Source organism: Pelobates fuscus, chromosome 6 (assembly GCF_036172605.1).
Source record: "Pelobates fuscus isolate aPelFus1 chromosome 6, aPelFus1.pri, whole genome shotgun sequence".
NCBI lineage: Eukaryota > Metazoa > Chordata > Amphibia > Anura > Pelobatidae > Pelobates > Pelobates fuscus.
In genome coordinates, this window is record NC_086322.1 from 49,759,459 (window position 1) to 49,784,684 (window position 25,226).

The window sequence follows — 25,226 nt, forward strand, 5'->3', positions numbered from 1 at the left end:
TAATACATATGTGCCAATGGCCCTCAAGGAATTCTTGTTTGGTCTCAAACCTTTCGAACATGGTTTGACATAGAACCACATACTGGCATAACTACTAATGTGAAGTGTAGTGGTTGTGGTCCTTAAAGTGACCTTTCAGTTATATATTATTTTTTTTGACCCAAAATAATTTTCTCCCCCATGGCTTTTTTTTAACCAAAACGTTTTTGTTATTACCGTTTACAGTAACTCACTGTTTAACTGCTTTTCGGTTTATCACTTGAATCTTATGTTAAAAGGTAACAAGATGCCTTTTAGATTTGTATTTCTGTCCTATTTCGAGAGGCAATTTGCCCTGCTTTCCACGCAGTCCCTAACCCCAGTCATAATGTTTGGGACACCGTTTAAACAATCGCAGCTGTATGCGGGTGAGAGGCTCCAGACACACTTTCCTGACTGATAAAATCATTTTGTTGGAAAGAGAGAGAAATGAGAGTATCTGCTATATGTAAACATTGAGTTCATCAACTTATTAAAAACAGAAACTTACACTAAGCATGCACATTTGATACAAGTATATCCATAGGCGCGGAGTCTGCTGCACCGCTGCTACCGTGCAATATACAAACTTTCAGTGCGAACATCAGTGTTCTAAACGTCCCAGCATGCTCAGCAAGCCTTAAAGCAACAGTTAATGTTTGCCATCATTACACTGTGCAGTTTATTCTCACTAAACACTGAATTTCAGGAATCTGAAATACAAGATATGGCTAAAGGCTAAAATATCTAAGCTGTGCTAAAGTCGAAGAATATTTGTAAACTAGATTATTTGCTTTAAATTCATTAGTCTAAAATAACCCCCCAAAAAATCTCCAAGCCACATTTTCAGTTTGCATAAAAATTTTAATTTCATTTTGAATTTACTTTTAATTTCCGACAATTCATCCTTTAGTCAAAAATCCCTCAGGGTTATTTACAAAAGTGAGAATTCAAAGTGAATTTAAAAGTTAAGTCCAAAATAGCAGAACGTTTGATCTTAAATTTGAAATTCACTTTAAATTCTCAATTTAGCAAATAACTCTGTAAGTGACGGCTATTCCCTAAACTCTGAATGGTGGTAAACTGAAAACCAAATGGCTAAGGTTAGACTAAGTTATCGAAATGGTGATAACAGCAGTACAATTTCTCCTAATCATTTGTTGAGATAAATTAATTATAAGTGTGTCAAGGGAAATACAGGCTAAAATTAATATATTTAAAGGGGGGGTTGGGGGGATCTACAAAAATGAGAATTAAACAAGCAAATCGTAAGATATACATCTAAAAGAGTGACTAATATGCTTTTTTCGGTGGCTAAGTTCAAAGGGATAATTCATACGACTTTTCAACTGAAATCTCACAGAGCTTATTTAATATTTTAAATCCTGGCTGGAATCTATATCACGGCAAGTCTGCGTACATTAAATGACCTAAAAAAAGAAGGTGGAAAGAAAAACAAGCTGTGACGGATTATCCCCTCCAATCGGCTGCAGAGTGTAACTTGCTAGTGTTTAGTTTGTCTGGGATCTGAAATGTAACTGCAGTGTTTGTCTCCATGGAGAGTTGAACGACCAAGAATCATAACCCAGCGGATTTCACATTATTTAATGAATCATGGCTCAACCGCATGCACTCTTAACTGTTAGCCGTTAGATTAAACGTAATTTGTCTGTGCAATGTTAACCGGTTTATCACATGATCACAAATCCCCAAAAATATTTTTATCACATATTAACCATGCACAAAACTCACTTTCCAAACAAAGTGATTGCAAAACCCGGCACAGAAAGTGACACATATTTAGAAAATAATTGTAAGCATTTTTGGGGATCTTGTGATCAACCCATCACACATTCATCGGGGGTTGGGTTACAGCACACATCAGTGGGTCTACTTTCCAGAGGTTTCCTAACGTAAGTGCCAGATTGTTGCTGAACGGTGATAACTAAGATTTGATACCCCTATGGCACTCAGCCGGACAGCCAAGCATCAGGGACATGTAGTCTATGTCCGGCTGTACTATCAGAGGCTAACCACCACTGGTGAAAATAAATAGAGCCCCCCAGAATAGCCAACAGCTGGTTACAACTCACAGGAGTCTCGGGCAATATTTGCACCGGCAGGCATGAAGATTTTTTTGACTTGTGGATTAAATTATAAAGTTGAATTATTGTAAACAAAGGTGAGTTACAATAAAAAAAAAAAAAAAGAAGTTATATAGTTTATCAAGTGAGTCATTCTTGCCTGGAAAGATTTGAAAACATTTCAACTAGATGCATATCTCATGGGGGTCTGACCCATGAATCACTTGATAAAGTATCTTTTGTGCCGATGTTATTATGTGCTTGTGTGAAATCTGATAATATTCAATAAGGTGTGATTTTATTTTTCTTTCCTTTAAATTACCTGTATGTGTTTTGATTACATTTTCTGTTTCTACAATATATGTAGCATAATGGCCAATTTCCAATATTCCAATCACTTGTCCACAAATATTAGCTTTATTTTTAGTGCTTTGGTTTATCACATGGGCAGCTACATATTTTCTTTAGGACATCAGTTGCACCTAGTTGGTTATTTTACAAATTTCCTCTTTGAGGAATATGTCCAATGGCAGCTTCAAGTATTGTTATTTATGCTAATGATTCACATTAAGCTTGAGAGACATTTTGAAGGAACAAAAAAGCAACAGAAACAGAAACAGAAACAGAAACAGAAACAGAAACAGAAACAGAAACAGAAACAGAAACAGAAACAGAAACAGAAACAGAAACAGAAACAGAAACAGAAACAGAAACAGAAACAGAAACAGAAACAGAAACAGAAACAGAAACATAGAAACATAGAAACATAGAAACATAGAAACATAGAAACATAGAAACATAGAATGTGACGGCAGATAAGAACCATTCGGCCCATCTAGTCTGCCCAGTTTTCTAAATACTTTCATTAGTCCCTGGCCTTATCTTATCTGGCCTTAACAGTGACATACTCTATATAGAAATCATGAATTTTAATTGTTCTTGTATTTAACAAAAGTCGTAATTTCGCGGAGTTTCACTCTTAAAATAATATGATTTATTTCACTTGTGTTAGATTTGTCATCTGTTATTTATTTCACATTATTGTAATCAGAAAGGCATAGAAGAAAGAAAGAATAATAGATTTTTGTTCGATTTGTCTTAGCTTCGACATCAACAGTGGAGCCTAGTGATGGAAAGTGTGGTACCATCAGACAAAGGGAACTACACGTGTGTGGTTGAGAACAAGTACGGAAGCATCCGACAAACCTATCAGTTGGATGTTCTTGGTAAGTCTTCCATGGGTTCTTTCCTGAGATGTGGAGTTGGAGTCGTTTTTGGGAGGCTTTTTTATGCTTTAATGTTGACTTATGGAGAGTTTATGTACGGACTTTGCAGCTCTGTTTCTTTCTGTTTGGTTAAAGTCAAAAAAAGTTTTCTAGTAGAGTCAAACTCTTCTAGGAGGTCAGTCCATATAATCTATTTCTAATAGGCTTATACCAAGGAAATCATATAATTCATATGTATGAGAGGTTGTGGAATCTTTCCTTGTTTGCTGCCCTGCCATCTTTGAGTAGTTGTTTAGAAAAACACCTTCTGTACATACAATACTGGGTTTGTTTGTAAAGCTGTTTATACTTTTACTGCTGAGGTCCGGTAAGGAAATCAGGTTCCTGGCTGCCATGGTTTAGCCCATTACGACTTGCAGAGCATAATGAGGTTGTTGGCATGTCTAAGGACTTTTTTATGGACTAGCATGCAAAGTCTACTTAGATGTTTGTGCCTAAGCTTCAACTACCACAAAGATTTTTCTGAAAAAGTAGTTTTGAGTTCTCCAAGTCTCACGTATAACAACATCTAAGTAAATCTTTAATGTGAGTCTAATGAAAGGCAGAGAAAACAAACAAACAAACATTTTGACAAAACTCCCTGATACATTTTATTTACTTAATGACCTGTTTACTAAACATTGACATCAACTTGTATGTAGCAGAGTTGAGAGAAATAGAGGATACAAGAGGATTCTTTTGTAAATTACCCGCATTTCAAATCTTTTAATGATTGGGTCGGCAGTCGCTGCACATGATTTTATAGCTCCAAAAATAATTGAAATGGGTCAAAGCTGTCTTAAATAGGTGTTTTAAAATTCATTTTATTTCAATCTTATAAAGATTAAAAAAAAAATGAAAACTACAGACAAAAAATAACAATTTATAGACACGAGTGAAAAAATAAATAAATTACAATAATCATTTAGGGAAATTCCTGTGTTCCTTTAACCCCTTAAGGACCAAACTTCTGGAATAAAAGGGAATCATGACATGTCACACATGTCATGTGTCCTTAAGGGGTTAACTATTTCGTAAAAAAGCCTCATAACATTTTGCTTTGAAGAATTTGGATGAGTGCAGATTGTTCCAGCATTTGCCTTCTTTACTATGAGTTTACGTGTTATTTTGAATTTTGCAGAGCGGTCCTCTCACAGGCCCATACTCCAGGCGGGATTACCTGCCAATCAGACTGTGGTAGTCGGAAGTGATGTGGAGTTTCACTGTAAAGTCTACAGTGATGCACAGCCCCATATTCAGTGGCTGAAACATGTAGAAGTAAATGGTAGCAAGTTTGGTCCCGACGGTGACCCTTATGTCTCCATCCTACAAGTAAGTTCTAGAGCTCATGTTTTCTTATAGTTGGTTAATTTTACATTTTAAGGAGGAATCGGAAAGGATTATCATCAATGTTTAACCTTTTTTTTTTCTCACTGAATGCTTCATTACCAAACTGTAACTGGGGTCTGAGAGATGTTGAGAGAGCGTTACCAAATCCATCATCCCTTCTTCAAGATGTTGGGCAGAACATGGCAAAGTAACATGTGCATAAAAATATAGTGTAACTGGCACACCTACAGTTGTAACATTATTTTATTGGGCAAAAATTACACAAGATTTTCTCTGTAAGTGTTATGGTCCTTGAGGAAACCCACTTCCATGTGCCTATGGACCACTCAGGTTACAACTCAATTTATAGGATGGAAAATGTAGACAACTTGGAACAAAGTAACATTGACACCCAAAAAAAAAAAAGAGTTGTGTCTGGATATCACTTTGCATTCTGGGAATTTGAATTCTTCATCACATGAGTGACCACTGATCTATAAATTATCTGATCACTTTAACTTGGAAGGGGGGCTATTTTAAATTGATGTTTTTACGTGTCAGTTTGGTCTTATACACATTTCTGGGGTAGTAATCATTATAAACAATAGTCCAGTCTAATACGGTCTGTAAATGAGAACACAATAATCATTTATCTTCATGGAAACGAGAAAATTTTTGGTTGAAAGCAGGTGTTGTACTGCAATTGATATATAATTAAGCTAATGTCTTACTGATTCATTGTGTTCAGATATGAGGATAGAGCCAAAAACAGAGAGATAAATGTATTCTTTTTTTTACCTGTAGTTGTCGTCATCCTTTTTTGCAAAATAACATGGGGATTATTTAATTGAGCAAATCAGATAAAGCCACAAGGATAATTCCAAACTGTTCTAGAATTTAGGATGGCAAAGCATTCTGGCCACTACTGCCTTACTAAATATGACACTATATTGTATAACACTGGCTGTGCTTAAGGGCTCAGCTTTGCAAACGGCGGTCTCGTTAGTGCAGAAAGGCTTGGGAACATAGAAAACATCTGTAATTGAGAAGTTTAAGGGTCGACCCAGCGATGACAAATCACCCGTCACAAACTGTTTATGAGCAGGAAATGTCTGCTGATGTTGACCATATAACCGTAGCTATATTTTCGCAATAAACACCTTCCAGGTTGGTTTCTTTGTAGCTTTTCCGAGACTGCGTCCATTAAATTGTGAATCGGAATGCAGTTTCAAATAACAATCTTTGAGTTCTAGCATGAATTAAAAAAAAAAAAAAAAAAGGCTCCTTCCATAGGAGCAAGCAAAACTTACATCTATTTCATGTTTTAAAGCATAGTTTTCTAATAGATTGCGACAGAAATCTAAACCTTCTTGCAGACTTATGTGGATTCTGCTTCCTACAGAGTCCATCTTGCTCGCTTGGTTAAAAAAAAAAAACGTTTTGTGCTGTGGAAAAACTTACTGTTAATATGATGGGCTAAGCTCAGCACGGTTACATAGCAGAATTGCTTATAATTTGTCTCCAAATCCTATTTTTGAATTGTGATAATTGAAACCGCATTTGCAGAGCTTGGTAGAGAGCTGCAGTCTGCTGCTAAACTTTCCTAAGGCGTGTCACAGAAAGTGGTTAAAAAGACCAAATTGAATTGAAATTGAAATGTATAACTCTTTTTATTTTTTATTTTTGTATTATTATTACATTTTTTTATTTTAATATTAATATTTTAAAATAAACGTACAAAATATGTGGGTGGGCCACGGGGCAAAGGCACACTATAGTGTTAGGAAAACAGCTTTATTTATAGTTTATGGGAATTTTTGGAGATAAATATATATACATTTTTCTCACAGTATTGAATCATTTGGGAAGCCTATTAAATCAATGACATAAATTATTTTAACTGTTCTCCAATTTTGTCATTGTTAATCTTCTTTATTTAGAATTTTCTGAAATTCTCACGTTAGTGCATACCCACGTCAGTGTTAATGATGTGGCAGGATCATGGTCAATGTTTCTCACACCTGGTGTAAAAATACTTTATAAATAAAGAATTTAACAAAAGCAAAATATTGTCGAACATACATGTCAGTAACAATGACATACCTGGATATATCTTCCTGTATGTCACCTGATGTACCTGCCCGAACTTAAAGGACAACTGTCACCTTAAAAACTATTCTTTCATATAATAATGCCTTCATCAAGTTTTGAAAGGAAATCCATATTTTGTTAAATTACTGTAAATGTGAAAAATTAGAAATACTTATCCCTATCTTTAGTATATGACCAGATCCTTCAGCCATATACATACACCTTGGGTCAAACAGTGTTTGGAAACCTCTATACAGTCTCTATGGTCTTCCCGGCTTCACACCATGCATAGTGCAGTGATATCATCAGGCCAACTCACTGTAAATTCAAACACTGTTGGACCCAAGACACATGCATATGGCCAAAGGATACTGTCATACTAGGGAATACATTTTTATATTTTTTTTATTTTTTTGTGTGTGTACTTCATTAACCCCTTAAGGACACATGACATGTGTGACATGTCATGATTCCCTTTTATTCCAGAAGTTTGGTCATTAAGGGGTTAAAAAAATCCTTCCAATACTTCACAAAAGTGTTTTATATTAATATATTAAAAATAGTTTTGAGGTGACAGTTGTCCTTTGAATCTCTTACATCCTCTGAGCCCCCGTCAATGAATAAGAGTTCTATGCATCTAGTTACATGATAGCGCCACCTTTGGGCACCTGCAGTTAAAGCATCAATTTGACTTAAATGGTGGTGTTGGGTGGTATGACTTTCACAAATTATAATGATAAAATCGTTATCTCACAGGATCTTTATTTTTTTCCCTACGCAATCAGTTGGTTCTGTTTAACTTGTTGCTAGTTAAAGTTTGCTGCAGCATGCGTTTGATAGATTAAAAAAACAAAAGTCAGAAATTTAGGTTAAAAGTTACAAGGTGAACAAAAATTCAAATTTCAGCTATTTTCCCAACTATTTCAACCTACATGTTGCCATTTAGATTACAGATCAATTGCTTTTGATGTATTTTAAGTTTAGATTTAAAATTATAAATTTATTTTTTTTGCATTGAAGTTGAAGTGTTTGTTTGTTCCTGCAGTCCAAGACCAGCAACACCACAGAAGCAGATAGTAGACTAAAATTAAATAATGTGACAGAAAACGACCAAGGAGAATATCTGTGTAGAGCCAAGAATTCCATAGGGTTAGCCGAAGCTTCTTATTGGCTCTACATATACAAACCATCGGCAGGTAAACCTTAGACTCTGTCCCGAGGTTTCAAATCATTAACATTTTCAAAGCGGAGTTGAAGAAAAAAATAAATGACGCTCTGGAGTCTTTCGGGATCCGACTGTCGCTGGTGTTATTTTTTTGCTGCTTTTGTTCATTACCCACCACTATTTTCAAACTCCCAAATCTGTTTTAAAAAGTGTGCAGTGGAAAATTACCCACAACAGATCAGACGTTTGTTCTCCAGAGACTTGGCAGTTATTGGTGCCGAAGCTGCAGCAATGGCAATTTGTAGAACCAGTAAAGAAAATAAAGCAAAATCAATTTACTAAATCACGTTCCATTTTGACAGTCAGGTGGCATAGGTAATGAAACTTAAAACTAGGGTGGCCAACATGTAGACCCCTCTTATTTTGGTTTTCTATCTTGTAATTTGCCGCTGGTAAGCTGTGTGTAATGTACGTATAGTTCAAATTATTTAATTATAACAACCATTAACTTAATATTTATTAACAAAATTCAACTTTGATCCGAAATATTTAGTTAAACCTGCATTTCACCTCAAATAAAATGGAGCCAGTCCAATGACGTGTCCAATGCCAGCAGAAAGTGCCCTGTCAGTACTGGAGGGGGTTTAATAACCCTGGCCGTATGTTGTGTTGTGGGTTAATTTTTCCATCACATTTCCTTGCATGTCTTGTCAGTGGGACAGAGTATACCTTGCCTGGTGAAGGGTTTCTGGTGTCTATATCATTTTCTTACAGGTGGTAAAAATTTGGTGTTTGCAAATCTCATCTGCTTCAGTTCGTTCTTGAATTTTCGGCGCAACTTGCATTGTGCTGGGATCTTGGCTTCCTTTTATCATATTTTTTCCTGGTGTTTTCTTCTTTTGGTGTGTGTCCTGTTCTGTCCTTTCATTTTTATTTTAATCTCTTTCCTTTCTCTAGCCTACGGGTGTCTACTCTTCGGATAAGGATATTGAAATTCTGATTTTGCGCAATGTATCTTTTGAGGATGCTGGGGAATATACTTGCCTTGCAGGAAATTCTATTGGCTATTCCTATCACACTGCTTGGCTGACAGTGCTACCAGGTACTTCTGTCGCTGTCCAGGTCTTCTGATTTTTTTTATTAACAAATTTATTTTTTTTGGTGACTCATTCCATGTGCCTGTGAAATGCCAAACTGAAGTCTTGCATCCTGCAGGGTGAACGGAACAAGCTGTGCGTAGATAGCGGTCAAACTTGCCTTTGGTCTTTTCCGTTTGATGCTGCTCAAAAAGAAAAAAATTAATCTTAGCAGTTCTGTTACTTAGTGACATCAGTCAGTGCTGCCTGTTTAATGCAGCTGACATCTGAAGCTAAGCAGAGTTTGTGGACCACCTTGTTTCTCTCAAGAGGTTTTAATTTTCATTGGCTTTACCCAAGAAACACGTTGTTAAACATCAGAGACACTTATGCCCACTCTTGTAGTAACCCTTTAAGTTCCCAGACGTCTCAGATCATTGCTTAGCCACAACATTTTCCATGTACGACGAGGTCTGTCCAATTGAGGGCCTCTGAAGAATGTTGGCAGCTATATGCAGTTGGGCAGTTTTGGGTTATACCCCTTTAACTTCCTCTACCACTAGAGGAATATAGAAAAGGAAAGTGAAACAACCTATCATTCCGTTTGGCATTTCTGAACATTCAAACTCCTCTATAATCCATTTTTACTCCTGTATATGCTTACCTATCAAATGAAGATTGAATTCCTTGATTAATATCTATAAAAAGGGAAATTATCATAAGAATTATGCATTTAAAATACATTTATCTTTTTTGTATTACATCTCCCTATTTATGTTCTTTGTGCTTTGTGGACATATATTCTAGGTTCCAACTGCTGCCATGGCTATGCATCACTCTGAAATTATGTATAAGAGCAATTCTGGGGAAAAGTCCGAAGTGGTGCAGTCAGCCATTTGTTTCCATGGTGATTGCTCCAATTTACAACTTTTCTCCAGGATACCATAAGCAATATGGTACTCGAGTGATCTTTTTAGGGGACAGAGGCCTATTAACATTAATGGTTTATGTCTGCAGGTCAAAGCACTCTCCAAAATAAATATATACACAGTGCATGGAAATTTTACATTTATATTCCCACAAACTCACAAGTTTTAAAGTGATAATTTCCCTTTCTAATGCAAAATTATTTCCTATAAATCACATTACCGTAAATATCAACGGTGTGATGTTTTATTTACATTGAAAGTATCCTATTTAAATGTACAGAATGTCTCTATGTATCAACCTTTATTGTATTAAACAGAATTAAACGTGATTATCCCACATTACAGGAATACACACAATAGTCAGAACATAAACCCTTGTAAACCGGCTTCACTCTTTCTGTAAGCTGATAGGAATTCTTCTGCTGCAAATCACCAATTATGTATTTCAATGTAATTAAAGTCACCAAGCAATCATGTCTTTGTTCCCGTAAAATAAGACTTATTGCCTTTCAAAATTCCTTAATATAGTTTACCAAAATGTAATCACAGTCTAATATATATATCTCCAAGAGGGCTGCACTCACCTGGATATGTATGCATGATAAGCGTGCTGGGGCCAATTCATACAATTCATACAATAAAGGATCCGGCACACTCGCTCATTCACTAAACAGTGAATTTATGTATATATCTATCTATATGTTATTAGTCTGTGAATTGTTATCATCTATCTTTAAAAAGAAGTGAAACAATACAAAATGGATTGCATCACAAAACAATAATGTTAACAACATAACTACACATTACACGCAGCACATCACTGAACACTTCTTAGTTTCTTAAATCTTGAATTACACCTTGAATTATTTTGTATTTCCAGGGGAGCTTATAGAGAAAGTGAACACGGCACCCACCAGTTCAATCACCATTCTCATCGTTGTCACAGCTGCTGTTATTTTAATTTTGTCGATCATCATTATCGTCACCTATCGAATGAAGGTCCCTTCCAAGAAGGCAATGAACACGCCAACGGTGCAAAAGGTCTCAAAGTTTCCACTAAAGAGACAGGTAACAGAAAGTAGATACAAGATTACTAATATCCATTTTAATCTCTCTCAAGTCATTTGTGGGTTTTTTTTGTCCTTTGTTATGATGTGCGGGTTAGGGTTGAAGAGGGTTTTTCTTTTCTTTTGAGAGGATTGTGAGGATGGTGAAATGCTATTGTAGAGTTTGATGAACATGTCTTAATTTTCTGACCCTGATCATTCTTATCTGCTAAATGTAGCATTTCAGCTTAATATTCGTGTGAATGGTATTGTCTAAGAAGGGGTTTCCCAAGTGATAAGATCAATAGTTTGCAAATGTTTCCTCCTCAAGAGCCATATTAAGAGGTTGGCTCCAAAGGATTCATTGACTGTTTGTACGAACCAAATAGTAAGATAAAAATATCGTGATCTAGATTTTAAGTTTATTAGGAAGAGCAAGTAACACTGTTTCTCTTGTTCCTCTACATTCTTCATCCATATTCTTAACAATTCGAAGGGCTACCTTGAAAGATTTTAAAGGACCACTGTTGGTGTGAGGGCTTTAGTTTAGGAACACCTGAGAATGGGCACCACTCACTATATTACGGTACTATTTGAATCTTCATGGCATAAGTCAGAACTAAATCATGGTTAGTCATTCTTTAGTTCCCTTGTGGCTGATTTAATGAATGGCAGCTCTTGAAGTCCTCAGCAATTGTGGTAGGGCAGTGGATGTGGTTTGACAGTAATGAGAATGGGTGTGGAACATGTAAGCAAATTTAAAGTGTCCTTTTTAATATGAAAACACTTAATGAGTGACTTGCTTTGAGAACGTTGTGTAATAGTGTGTTCTTGAATTTCAACAGCACTTATTATTTGGCAAATTGAGCATGTGAGCTGAACTGGCCATCATTTATTTTCTAATCGGTTTTGCCCACTTTTGTTGCCAATTTGTTTTTTGAAAAGACCAGCAATCAGCAATAATGCGTATTTTATTTGCTTTATTTAAGCAGGTGTCTCTGGAATCCAACTCTTCCATGAATTCCAACACCCCATTGGTGAGAATTACCCATCTCTCCTCCAGTGATGGAGCCATGTTGGCCAACGTGTCAGAACTAGGTCTTCCTCCAGATCCCAAGTGGGAGCTCCCAAGATCCCGGTGAGTGGGCTTTCTACACATTCCAATACAGAGTGGGATTATTGTATTTTATTGATTCTAATGGTCATTTTTTTTTCCTTGTTTTTCTTTTTTTGCAGCCTTACTCTAGGAAAACCTCTAGGAGAGGGATGTTTTGGCCAAGTAGTGATGGCTGAAGCTATCGGCATTGATAAGGATAAGCCAAACAAAGCTGTTACCGTAGCTGTAAAAATGTTGAAAGGTATGAATGCTTCTATATAGGTTTATGGGATTCTACAATGCTTGTTGATTTTATTATTGCTACAATGGGACTGTATCATAACAGAAAAAAACAACCCCTTCTTAACTACTGCATTCCATGTTTTCATACGGTCATGTCTAGACTATACTTCCAGTTCACACCAAATAATTGAAATAGTGTGATCCAAAGGTACTCCCTTGTGTGCACAATATGCTGCACAATGTGTATGGCCTGTCTGTGGCCACTTCACGTACAGAGAGACCTCAAATTGACAGTGATTGCCAAAGCTATGTTACATAGTTACATAGCTGAAAAGAGACTTGCGTCCATCAAGTTCAGCCTTCCTCACATATGTTTTTGCTGTTGATCCAAAAGAAGGCAAAAAAAAAACAGTCTGAAGGGCTTCCAATTCTGCAACAAGCTAGGAAAAAATTCCTTCTTGACCCCAGAATGGCAGTGGACTGTAGAAGTTGGCCATGGGAATCTAGATCTATACATCAGCATGTTCTTGTCTTGATATGGTCACTGATTGTGCGAAAAACAAGTGTCGCCTAGACCTGTACAATACATTTTTAAAAAATAAAACATGTTCAGCAGGGTAAACATCTCCATAAATATAAACATTTACATGAGAACACACTCCATGATTAACGTGGTCAACAGATCTTTGTAAAAAAAACTAAAAATGTAATACTAAGCTTTTAATGTGAATAAGAGTCTATACACATCACGTGTAAATGAAAGCCAGTGAGCAACTTCACAAGAAGAGCTTACCATGTTTCTGTAGACTTGGAACTATTCGCCTGCTAGTACGCATCAGCACAACTCTCTCGTGAATCACTACAGCCTCAATTTAATACTGTTGGATAAGTTTTTCAAATAATCGAATATTTTAGGGTAAACTTTTAAAATTATTTAATATTGTGAAATAAATTTAATTGTAGTGTTTTATGTATTGATATATATATATAGAAGGCGTATGCCTGAAATTGTGGGAGGGATTTTATGCCTATTTAAACCCAGCATTCCCCTCACTCACTTGTCTGCGACGATTTCGGAAATTCCCTCCCACCACACCCTCTTCATATATCATTATACCTGGGTGGGGCCCTCTTTTGCAGGCCTAACCTCACGTCGGTTTCGGCACACCTCAACCGACTCTCATATATTAAAATTACACACAGTTTAATGTGCGCCCCGTCCATAATCCCGTACACAAATATATATATATATATGTGTGTGTGTTTATTTTTTACAAGTTTATCCAAATATATTAAATAATTTGGAAAGCTAATCCAACAATACTAAATGAAGGTAACTAGGTGACACGGCAGAGTACTGGTGTGATATCCCATCGCCTCCCTTCAGCACTCCTCTGGTCTCACCACCTAAACCTTGTGAAAATCATTTTCTTTCTTTTATCTGCAGATGATGCAACTGACAAGGACCTCTCCGACCTAGTCTCTGAAATGGAAATGATGAAAATGATTGGAAAACACAAAAATATCATCAATTTACTTGGAGCCTGTACGCAGGACGGTATGTCCGCCAGTATATTCTTTATTTTGGAACACTGCACGACATATTGAATTAAACAATATATACATGTGTTTATTATATCTCTGTTTATGTTATATATTAATTGCATCATTAATACGGTCAGGCTGTAACTGTGCCGTGAAGGTAATATCCAACGAAGAAGGGATTAAATAGGCATCTGGTATTCAATACAAGACAATTCTTAATCTCTTCAACAGAATGAATGTGTTCGAAACTTCACTGCCAGCTGGTTCTGTACCAACCTCGGTCAACCTGTCAACCTCCAGCTGTTTTTTGGTCTTAGCATTTCTGGGGCTGGCAACGGTTGGCGGAGATTTAGAAAATGTCTTAAGAATAAGGCATGCATTCTGTTAAGAATGTTTAGTGTTTCTTGACACCATTATTTTCATGTATGTAGTCTTCTGATCTATGTTATAGTAATATCTTTTTATTATTTTTTTATAAACATCTTAGGCACTTTTCCATAGTATCTTTGCAAATACAGAACTGTATGAATTCATTGTCATATAGCTGGTACATACCCAACCAAACAAAAACTGAATTTTCGTGTGTGTGTGCCACCATCGCCTCATTTATAATTTACCATGATAATGATGGAAGTGCCCCCTGCAAATTTCTATTCTCGCCTTCTGCCTAAAAAGACATAAAAACAAAGTTGTCACAAAAAGAAAAAGGTTACCAAAAAAATAACAAGTCCTTTATTTTAATGCATATTCCTGTATGTGTTTAATGTATGTTTGCACATTCACAAATATTTTGTGAATGTACAAGTTGGGAAATCATATTGATTAAATGTACCTTTAAACGAATAGTTGTAAAAAATGAACTTGTCCGATCTAAAGCTGTCTCGCATCAAGGCACAGAGTACAGGAAAAGTATGGCAGATATGAATGTGGTGTTTCTCCGCCAACGAGTAAATAATGTTCAAGCTGGGAAAGGATACAGTTTTGCAATAAATGTGCCTTCGTCTCCCCTCCTAGGAAACAGAAAATACAGGGAAATCCAATAAATAGGGTGCTTTCCGAGAAGCTGCGCCAAGCAGTCATTTTGACCTGACGCCAGATAGGAGACTTGCATCCAGAATTTATTAGCCGCTGGAAAGGAGCAGTCTCTCTTAGGGAAAGAAAAAAAAAAAGAGAGAGGAGAAAGTGACTGCTCATGTCAAATATACAGAGTGATGAAACATTGAACATTCTACACATTATTTCTTACCAGCTGAACTTTTATATCAGCATATTTATATATTTTATAACAATATATGGAGCTTTCTTATAATTTACTGTTGAGTTAACGCTGTTCCTTATATGCAAGGACTTATTTTGCTATATTAAATAAATATAGCCTTCAGCAAATGATTGATTGACAAGGACGAGCATGTTATCTTTTGGCATATTAACACTTTAATTTCAAAGAGTTGAAGAAACAAGTCTTCCATTGAAGTAACCAAATAGTTATGATTAAAATGATATATTAAATATCAAACTGTTGCACATTATATATAGTTATACAGTGATTAGACAATAAATAAAAAAAAACCAAAATTAAATGACATCCTAAAAACATGAATTGAGTCTACACTATTATAGAAATCATGTAACATAAAAAGATAATCCATAAATGTACATCTAGTAGGTCTTGATGGCTAATCTTCACACCTAGACCTAGGGACCCCAAGTAGTCTACAAACATTTATTGCTATACCTAGAGTGGCAAGGTTTGTCACCCTTGTTCTGGACATATGACCTAAACATAAAAAAAAAAGTGCAAGGTGCATAATTTAACAAATACGTAAAAACAAACCTAAAAGAAGGGGGGGTGATTGTGACAGTACAGTGCTTTGCATTCTTGCGTATGAACTAGAACAGATGTATGTTAGCATATTTATTTAGGAAAACTAATAATTATTATTTAATTTTTACTACCCTATTTGTGCAGGGCCTCTGTATGTATTGGTTGAATATGCTTCTAAAGGAAACCTTCGGGAATATCTACGAGCTCGACGCCCACCTGGCATGGATTATTCTTTCGATACATGTAAAATCCCAGCAGAGCAGCTGACTTTTAAGGATCTGGTGTCCTGTGCTTACCAGGTGGCCCGTGGCATGGAGTATCTGGCGTCTCAAAAGGTGAGAACCTAAAATGTAGTGACGCATAGTGAGGATTTGAGTATCTCTTTGGTGTCTTTCTTTGAGGACATCTCTAGGAATAAGGTTCTGCTCTGCTATAAGAAAGAAATACCCCACTGTTTGCATGCTATATAGTTTATGGGAAGGAAAAGGAAGGAGGGAAGGACTTTTACTCTGCTTCAGAGAGTTAATTTAAAACCTAAAATATTGACCCAGTCAATAAAGCTACACTGCTATTATGATGGTAACATAGAAAAACAAGGAAGACAAACCAAAACAAGATATTATGACAGCTGGTACATGATACATGTGGTAATAGTGGTTCTGTGCACCAAAGAGTACCGTGCGTTTTATATACTTTTTTAAAAAAAATTTTTTAAAGGATCACTATAGTGTCAGAAAAAACAAACCTGTTTTCCTGGCACTATACAATCCTAAGGGTCCCCCTTCAGCCACTTACCTTAATCCAGAGCCGGCCTCCCTCAGTGCTGGTGACCTCTCCTCCCCCACCGACGTCGGCTCCCGAGAGCCAAGAGCCACGCGCGCATTCAAACAGTCCATAGGAAAGTATTTCTCAATGCTTTCCTATAGACGTTTTGCATGCTGGATGCGAATTTCGCATCCAGCGTCGCAGAAGCGCCATTAGCGACTGTCAGGAAGACAGCCACTAGAGGTTGGCTTAACCCTGCTATGTAAACATAGCAGTTTCTCTGAAACTGCTATGTTTACATCTGAAGGGTTAAAACCTGGAGACCTGGCACCCAGACCACTTCATTGAACTAAAGTGGTCTGGGTGACTATAGTGTCCCTTTAAACATAAATTTTTAAAACTTTCAGTACTTTATATGTACCACACATAATAATGTAACTGGTCGTTAGTTGACAGCTGAAGGTTTAGAACCTCTCCCATCTGTACCATTTGAGGATATAACCTTTTAATAGTAGATGTACCGTATATCCAACTGTAATCTAAAAGGGAAATGCACTTCCCAGGATTATGCTTAATATGTTTAATAAATGATGATACACAAATGTAGTAAGATGTAACTGATAAATTCGCAAATTAACGAGTCTATGATTATTCTAGAACAATGCTTTGCAACCTGTTCCCATATTTGTTCTTCTGACAGAGTTAAGGAATGCTTAAAGGGACACTCCAGAACCCTAAAGCATTTTAGCTTGCTGCAGTGTTTCATGTGTGAAGACTCAAAAAGTGCAGATTTAGTAGAAATTTAAATCTGCCTTCAGGACCCATCAATAATAAACCTGTATCTCAACATTACCCTGCTCTAAGACATGTGAGTGACTCAGTCATAGTCATCTGAACACTGAAAACGATATTCTCAATCTCGGCCGCCTGTTGGGTTCAGAGAGCAGATTTGAAAAACAATGCTCACGTTCAACAAACGTGTTGTCTACTTTTTGGCCATCCTGTTCTAAAGTCAAACTGATAGGTCCAAATAATAAAAAAGTATTTAACCAGGAAAGGTACATCATATTGCTCTGGTTTTCAAGTACGTCCTGGGAAAGTTACTTTTGCCCCACACCCAGGGGATGTTACTATTACCCAATTTAATGGTACTCATAATTACCTCAAGTATGAAGGGCTGAGTTGACCCTGCCAGGATTTGAACCTGCAACCCAAGGGTTGAGCAGATTCAAGTGTTGATGCATTAGCCCACTGAGTTGTCTAAGTATTGTTGTTATACTTATGTAAAACATTGGTGAAACTTTAAATACTGCACTGTAGTTCAGTTATTTAATTAGCATCATTGATCTTTTTCATGTTAATAACTAGTTTGTTTGTTTACCAGTGTATTCACAGAGACCTTGCAGTTAGGAACGTGTTGGTAACAGAAGACAACGTCATGAAGATTGCAGACTTCGGACTGGCCAGAGACATCCACAACATAGATTACTATAAAAAAACTACAAATGTGAGTATATTTATATTTACCTGGCTGATAATGGAGTATGCAATATCAGCACAGTACTGAGCAGACTGAAGTTTAATTAACTATCCTTTTTATTACTATCCAATATACCCTGCTGCTCAGGACCATTGATTACAATCAACAAAGTCTATCCTCAGATTACAAATGGATTTGCATATGATACCTGTGATGAAAACTATTCAACACATTTTTACCCTCTTTCTGTGATTGAAGAAGAGTTTTTTCTGGCAGGTTCAAATCAGCCTTATGGTTTTCTCCAGGTTATTAAAATGAATACTGTTCAAAAGATTCATAATAATACTGACACCCCTATGGCAATAGCAAAAGCTACATATACCCATTACGCCGGTTATATTCTTTGAATTGGGGCGTGGAATACAGTAAATCATTTTCTCCTTGTTGCCACTAGTAACAGCCTTTCATTTCAGCTAATATGCCTAAAATCAACATATCAGTTAACTTCTGTACTTATACTTAAATATCACTTGCCCATTTCAAGGGTGCCCTACGATTTGTACGAGTTACAGAATGAGAACCTGGAGACTAAAGGATGAGAATCGCCCCCAAATGATGAGAATTACCCCCATGGGTTGATATTTTAGCTGATTAACGTGGTCATTCTTTTTTTGTTTTGCCCAGAGGACAGCTGAAGTCAGCATGTCCAGTGGAAGCTTTAGATAGTGGATTAATAGAGTGGATTGGATGGTGCCAACGTGGCTGCACAAATATGCTGATGGATTAGTCTTCTTTGTCTTCCCAATTATAGGGTCGGCTGCCTGTGAAATGGATGGCTCCAGAAGCATTGTTTGATCGGGTCTACACTCATCAGAGCGATGTGTAAGCATTATCATCTTCCCCTTCCCTCCCTCAGCACATTGCAGGAAATTCTGCCAATGTGTATACAGTCTAAAGGCTTTTAGAAGTTGCGCACCCCACTCATCCTCATATTAGCTTAACCCCTTAAGGACACATGACATGTGTGACATGTCATGATTCCCTTTTATTCCAGAAGTTTGGTCCTTAAGGGGTTAAACTTTTAGATGCCAGATTGTTTGACCAAGCATTGTAAAGTCCCAGAAATGTCTCTGCATGGGACACAAGGTCTTTGTAAATGTATTAAGGTGTTGGGATTCAAGGTAGTAACATTCTGCTGCTCTTTTAAATAAGCCAGTGGCTTAAGAGAACACTTCACACACATAAAGCGCTTCAGCTTTTCATGACAGATTATAAAAGTTCTGATTTCAATAGACATCAGAACGTTCATAATTAGGGCAGAATCACCTTGCTGGCTGTCATTCCGAGATCCAAGGAGGTTTTCTTCCTCTTCCATTAGCTTCACCGAGCATTACAAAAGTACCAGGTACGCTGGACTAGGGTGCGCCTGCCTTCCCTCCTGTCTTAGTGAGTTGCATTACAGCTCATTGAGAAAGCCTCTGATTGGAGCATTCACCGGCACAGTCCGAAACACTTTCTGGTACCCTACAGAATTTCGGATTCATGTCTCTTTAACCCTTCACTGTGTACTAGCACAGCTAGCTGTTTCAAAGTTCCACAACTTGGTAATTGTCAACTTAATCATTCAGTGTAAAGTTCCAAAACTAGCTAACTGTCAGCTTAACCCTTTAGTGTAAAACGTTGCAGCTAGTTATATGTAAAGCTTTCTTGCTTGCCATGTATGTAACTTAGGCCTCGATTTAATATTTTGGCATATGGTTTTCAAATCATTTCAGATTTTTGGATAAATATGTTTAAATATTTTTTTTTCTTCAAACTTTTAAAAGATCAAAAAAAAAAATCATATATATATATAAATAAAATCAAAGTATTAAAATATTTGTAAAAGTTGGTTTCAAATTTTAATGTTAAATAATCTGAAAAGCTTATCCAAAAGTATTCAATCAAAGCCTTAATCCTTAGTCATAAATGTATTTCTGTTTAGCCCTTCATTGAAAATTGCTATATTTTAAATGAAGCCTCAATAGAAGGATCCTAAGACAGCCACGTGTTGACGTAACCCTAGCAAAAAGCCTGTATCATTGATGACATTTTTAGCAGTGCACAGGGTAGTAAATGTGCTGCTGATTCCAAAGATTATTCTTTGTTTTCTGGACGTGGTAGTAATTAGCACTTGGAGTTCATTGTTCTCATGCACAATTTCACAATTAACCTACTCATTAGCCTTGTGGGTGCGACAGACAGGAAACTTGTGCACTTAGAATTACAAACTAAATAAATGACAGTAGCGGCTAATTTTAAATGCAGCATGATAACTATAAAAAAGAGAAAATATTGGGAATTAAAATATTTTATAAAATGTTGTCTGCATACATGCAGCATATGTGAAGTCGTTCTTAGACTGCCCTTGTTCCCTACATTTTCTGCTCCATAAAATGAAATATTCAGGAGCCATCTCTTAATTAATTTTCATTTAGTTGCATATTCCTGGTTGTAATCTAAAGGTCGGTATCACTTTTCTTCATTCATGTCCTGCGGTGCTGTATTCCAGCGCGGTGAATCTGTGCATGAATAATTCGATTTGTTCCATTGACTCAAGCCTGTGGAAGTCTAAGCAATGAATGAGTAAAATAACGAATGGCCTGTCACCCATCTGATTAAATGCTCATTTCAATTTCAGACTTGGTGCCTAGAATTCTTTTTTTCGGCTTCTATTGAGCACGTTCAGCAGAGATCGCTAAGTAACCAGTGAAAATGGCCCTGGCAATTAGTAATGCCATTGATGACTCTGTTAGACCCGCATGGCTGCATATAAATAGCCAATCTTTTTTTTTTTTTTTTTAAGTGGAAAAAATCCTTGTGAATTTTAAATTTCGTTCTTTTATTATCCAGATGGTCATTCGGGGTGCTGTTGTGGGAGATATTTACGCTTGGAGGGTCTCCATACCCAGGGATCCCAGTAGAAGAACTCTTTAAGCTCTTAAAAGAAGGTCACAGAATGGACAAGCCAGCAAACTGCACTCACGAGCTGTAAGTCACTGAGCCGTGCCATCTACATGAGACACGTCATTGTTAAGAAGGTCTTTCGTTGCTTTTTTGCTGGTGTATTAGCCCGTTGAGTGACCACAATGGGTCACTTGGGTAGTCACAGCTCTATCAGCTTACAAAGAAACACTGTTTTCATTTACATAAACATCCAATTCAAATTATACTATTTTCATAGGAGAAAACATTGGCACCTCTATGTTTAGAACTTTGAACAGATGACTTTGTTATTGTGTAACTGGGTGAGATTCCAAACCGTATAGAATGGAAGAAATGGGCAAAAATAGCCTTGTTGGGGGGATTTTTACAATTTGTTATGTGAAATTTCCTTAGCAGTTCTCTACAATTCCCAGTTTAGGGAGTAACCAATATAAGTCTCTATGTGTTTATTCCTAATGATCAGGCTGGTATTCTAAATCGCATCAATAACTGGTACAACTGGTGGACTGAAGGCTCCTAGTAAAGGTTCTAGGGTCTTTTTATATTGCAAATTATGTAGCACTAGATACATTGAAATTCCATAGCACTAGATATATTGAGAATATGGTATAGAAATAACTAGTTTTATTAGGACGAAACTAAGCAGTACAGCAGGTTTTGAGAGCTGTGACCCAGAGCATACAATGTGGAGGACAATATTATGCCTGAGAAGTTGGTACCTCTTTGGGTGAAATATTGAATCAACACAGTAAAGGAGGAGACTATATTTAAAAGAAGAAAACCTACCACAACAAGAGGACATAGTCTTAAATTAGAGGGGCAAAGGTTTAAAAATAATATCAGGAAGTATTACTTTACTGAGCGGGTAGTGGATGCATGGAATAGCCTTCCAGCTGAAGTGGTAGAGGTTAACACAGTAAAGGAGTTTAAGCATGCGTGGGATAGGCATAAGGCTATCCTAACTATAAGATAAGGCCGGGGACTAATGAAAGTATTTGGACAGACTAGATGGGCCGAATGGTTCTTATCTGCCATCACATTCTATGTTTCTATGGAGGCTGGTTGCAGGAGATAGAAGCATTCACTATATATTTTTTCTATTTATTGTTAATATGCCTCTATTTAAGGACAGAAGAGACACAATCCCCAAATTATATCTGTTTGGATATAGAAATGTCTTTCTGGATTTCACAATGATCTGTTTTTATTTTTTTTCTGTAGATATATGATAATGAGAGAGTGCTGGCACGCTGTCCCATCACAAAGACCGACCTTCAAGCAGCTGGTGGAAGACCTAGACCGTATCCTCACTGTGACATCTACTGATGTAAGTATAATTGATTTCATAAATGGGTTATTGTTATGTTATAGTTAAAATACAGGTTAAGTTCATTATTTTTGTTTCTGATCAATGTTTAAAAGTTGTGATAGCTAAAGGGATATAATAGTGCCAGGAATACAAAAAAAAATTCCTGGCAATATCGTTCCCTCTGGCTCCTCCCTTGCGCCCCGTCCCCCACGGTGGTAAATAAAGGGCTAAGAACTGTTTAATTACTTACCTGATCTCAGCGCCGATGTCCCTTGGTGCTGGGTCGCGGCTCTTCCTCCTCCAACGTCCCTCGACAAGCGGACGCTAATGCGCATTGGCGGCAAGTGCAATAGGGACACTGCACCCAGACCACTTCAATAAGCTGAAGTGGTCTGGGTGCTTATAGTGTCCCTTTAAACATGGCACTACATTTTTCATGATGGCAACCCATGAATCTTCTAGGTACTAATACATAATGTAGAAAAAAACTTTGTTTAGTTTGATATTGGGTTTTCAAAATAATTAGCAAACCAGCTAAAATGTATCCTTGCTCATTTTGTTGTTTCAGGAGTACCTCGACCTATCAGTGCCATTTGAGCAGTATTCGCCTGCTTGCCAGGATAGTCACAGTACCTGCTCTTCTGGAGATGACTCTGTGTTTGCCCATGACATTCTTCCTGATGAACCATGTCTTTCTAAACACCAGCAATACGATGGTGTAATCCGAACATGATTCCAGAAGATAACAAACATAGAAGGAATGTAGACTTGAGGCACGTGGACAAAATTGTCCTGTTTGGCAAGGATTGTAATTTTTTTTTGTTTTTGAGCCGTAGAATTTACTTGCTGTACAAGAAGTCACGAAGCACTGTTTGGCCTGAAGGAACTAATCTTGTGTCAAGATAGAAAAAATATATATAAATTAAAATATATACTATAAATATATATATATATTTTAAAGAGATTGTTGAAACTTGGGAGTCTCGTAAAAGCGACCTCTTGTTATCCACTGTTGAGCGACCATTCTGTGCCTGTAATGCAAAGAAACGAACCAGAAAGAAAAGACAATGCAAGACATTGTGTAGAAAGAAAGACTACACACTTGTAAAGAATGTAAACAAACAAAAACCTTAAAAGAATGTTTTTTTTTTTTTATATGCAATCTCGTGAACCTTTTTGGGTGGATCTCAAAGGCTATTTTGAGGCCTGGCAATCTCATTACTTTTTAACCTCTTGGTTTTTTACATTTATGGTAAAACAAACCTGCACAATCACAATTATGATAAGCCATGATTTCCATGAAAAACATTCACAATAATGACATAACATTTAAAGCTACCACCAATGTAACTGTAAAAAAACACACAAAAAATAACACAGTACAGTACTTTTATAGTTTGCTCAAATAACATAGTAAGCGCACACCACTCCACCATTTTTATTGTCTGATTTTTATGGGCAAACAAATTTTCCTTTGAGGGTTTCAGCAAAAAAATGTTTGCCCAATAGCTACCAGGCCTTGTCACAAAATAACAAAAAAGATGATTTTTGTTTTTGTGATTTTTTTTTTTTTTTTGTGAATCTTTCTATAAGCTGAAAAGTTGGAACATGAGATTGTCCGTGTTCGTCAACAGAATGTCTGTCCAAAAAAAAAAAAATATGATCTATAGCATAGCACAGGCACTTCTTAGTAAAATGAATAAACTAAATTATAGCTCCCTTCCACTGAAGAATTAACTAAAAAAATATGTTATGAATAATTGCAAGTATGAACAACTAAATTGGACAGCAGTGCAAGACAAAATTTGTAATAATATTGCAAAGTTTTATTTGCCAAATTGCCAAATATGATATAATTTGTGGAAAGTATTAACAGACTGAAAACACGGTGTTGTTCACACACATATATATATATATATATATATATATATATATATATATATATATATATATATATATATATATATATATTGTTTTAAAATTAAAGAAAATCCCAATTTTTGTTTAAGTTAAAAAAATAATTTTTTATTAGTCTGTTAGCTTAACACAAACCGCTAGAAATGTCATTAACAATGACACTTTAGCATTGTCAATTTAATATACTCTCCAGTCCTTTTCTATATATTTTTTACTCACATGGAACCTATATTTGCATATGCCTGTAAACATGCAATTTTAAAAAGGTTTGTTGTAGTAAACCATGTAAATATTCATACATGTATAGTGTATATAATGTTTATTTAAAATCAGAAATATATTAAAGGGACAGTAAAACAAAAAAAAAGTTTTAATTTTTTTTTATAGCTGTGTTAACGTTTGGTCATTTTGGCAATTCTACTACATTCTTGTTCTGAGATTAAAGCATGTGCTGCATTTATTCTGTAGTATTATATGGTTTCATTCTCTAATAATGGTAACTGAGAATGTAAAGTGTCTAAACAACATTTTATATTCCATTATGCCTGTAGGTGCCAAAAACATTTTAATTTCAAAGAGTATCTTTATATCACCGATTGGGAATGTAGTACACTTGCCAGACTAAAAACACACAGCTGTATTCAAAACGACAATAATATAATTCAAAAGTATTTTTTTTTCTATACTGTCCCTTTAAAACAGAGCTGTCACCGGAAATAAAAATAAAATCACATTAATCAGAAAAACAAAAATCTGCTTGCGAAAGAATATTTTAGAACACTTTTGAGCCATTTTTAATAGTTATTTTTTAGGTCTGCTTTTAAGTACTAATCCACTCACAGAGATCCTTTGAGAATTACCTTTTCACATTTTATAAAAGCATTGCAATCTAGGATAACACTGATCTGGTCAGTATATATTGGTTTTTATATGGTCACAGTTTTGTTTTAAAAATTGTATTTTTGTTAAACTTGTATATTTGTAAATGTATTTATAGACTTTTACATATGTTCTATGGCTTAAATAGATTTAACCTTACTGTAAACATATTAATTCAC

The 25,226-nt window shown here is 36.1% G+C and overlaps 1 protein-coding gene across 4 annotated transcripts in view; it reads left to right on the top strand.

The window, feature by feature from the left end:
- The window catches only part of FGFR3 (fibroblast growth factor receptor 3), an 87,140-nt gene extending 63,514 nt beyond the window's left edge, over positions 1-23,626 (top strand). Inside the window, exons 6-18 of one of the 4 annotated variants that reach the window (XM_063457668.1) lie at positions 3,205-3,328; positions 4,509-4,699; positions 7,833-7,983; positions 10,838-11,025; positions 11,993-12,141; positions 12,240-12,361; positions 13,790-13,900; positions 15,857-16,047; positions 17,862-17,984; positions 18,769-18,839; positions 20,850-20,987; positions 22,164-22,269; positions 22,820-23,626. In XM_063457668.1, coding sequence (XP_063313738.1) covers positions 3,205-3,328; positions 4,509-4,699; positions 7,833-7,983; positions 10,838-11,025; positions 11,993-12,141; positions 12,240-12,361; positions 13,790-13,900; positions 15,857-16,047; positions 17,862-17,984; positions 18,769-18,839; positions 20,850-20,987; positions 22,164-22,269; positions 22,820-22,984 — 1,830 coding nt within the window. In that variant the 3' untranslated portion in view covers positions 22,985-23,626. Of the gene's footprint in view, positions 1-3,204; positions 3,329-4,508; positions 4,700-7,832; positions 7,984-8,909; positions 9,055-10,837; positions 11,026-11,992; positions 12,142-12,239; positions 12,362-13,789; positions 13,901-15,856; positions 16,048-17,861; positions 17,985-18,768; positions 18,840-20,849; positions 20,988-22,163; positions 22,270-22,819 lie in introns of all 4 variants that reach the window. The other 3 variants (XM_063457670.1, XM_063457671.1, XM_063457672.1) reach the window with 3 other exon arrangements.
- Positions 23,627-25,226: the final 1,600 nt, after the last annotated feature.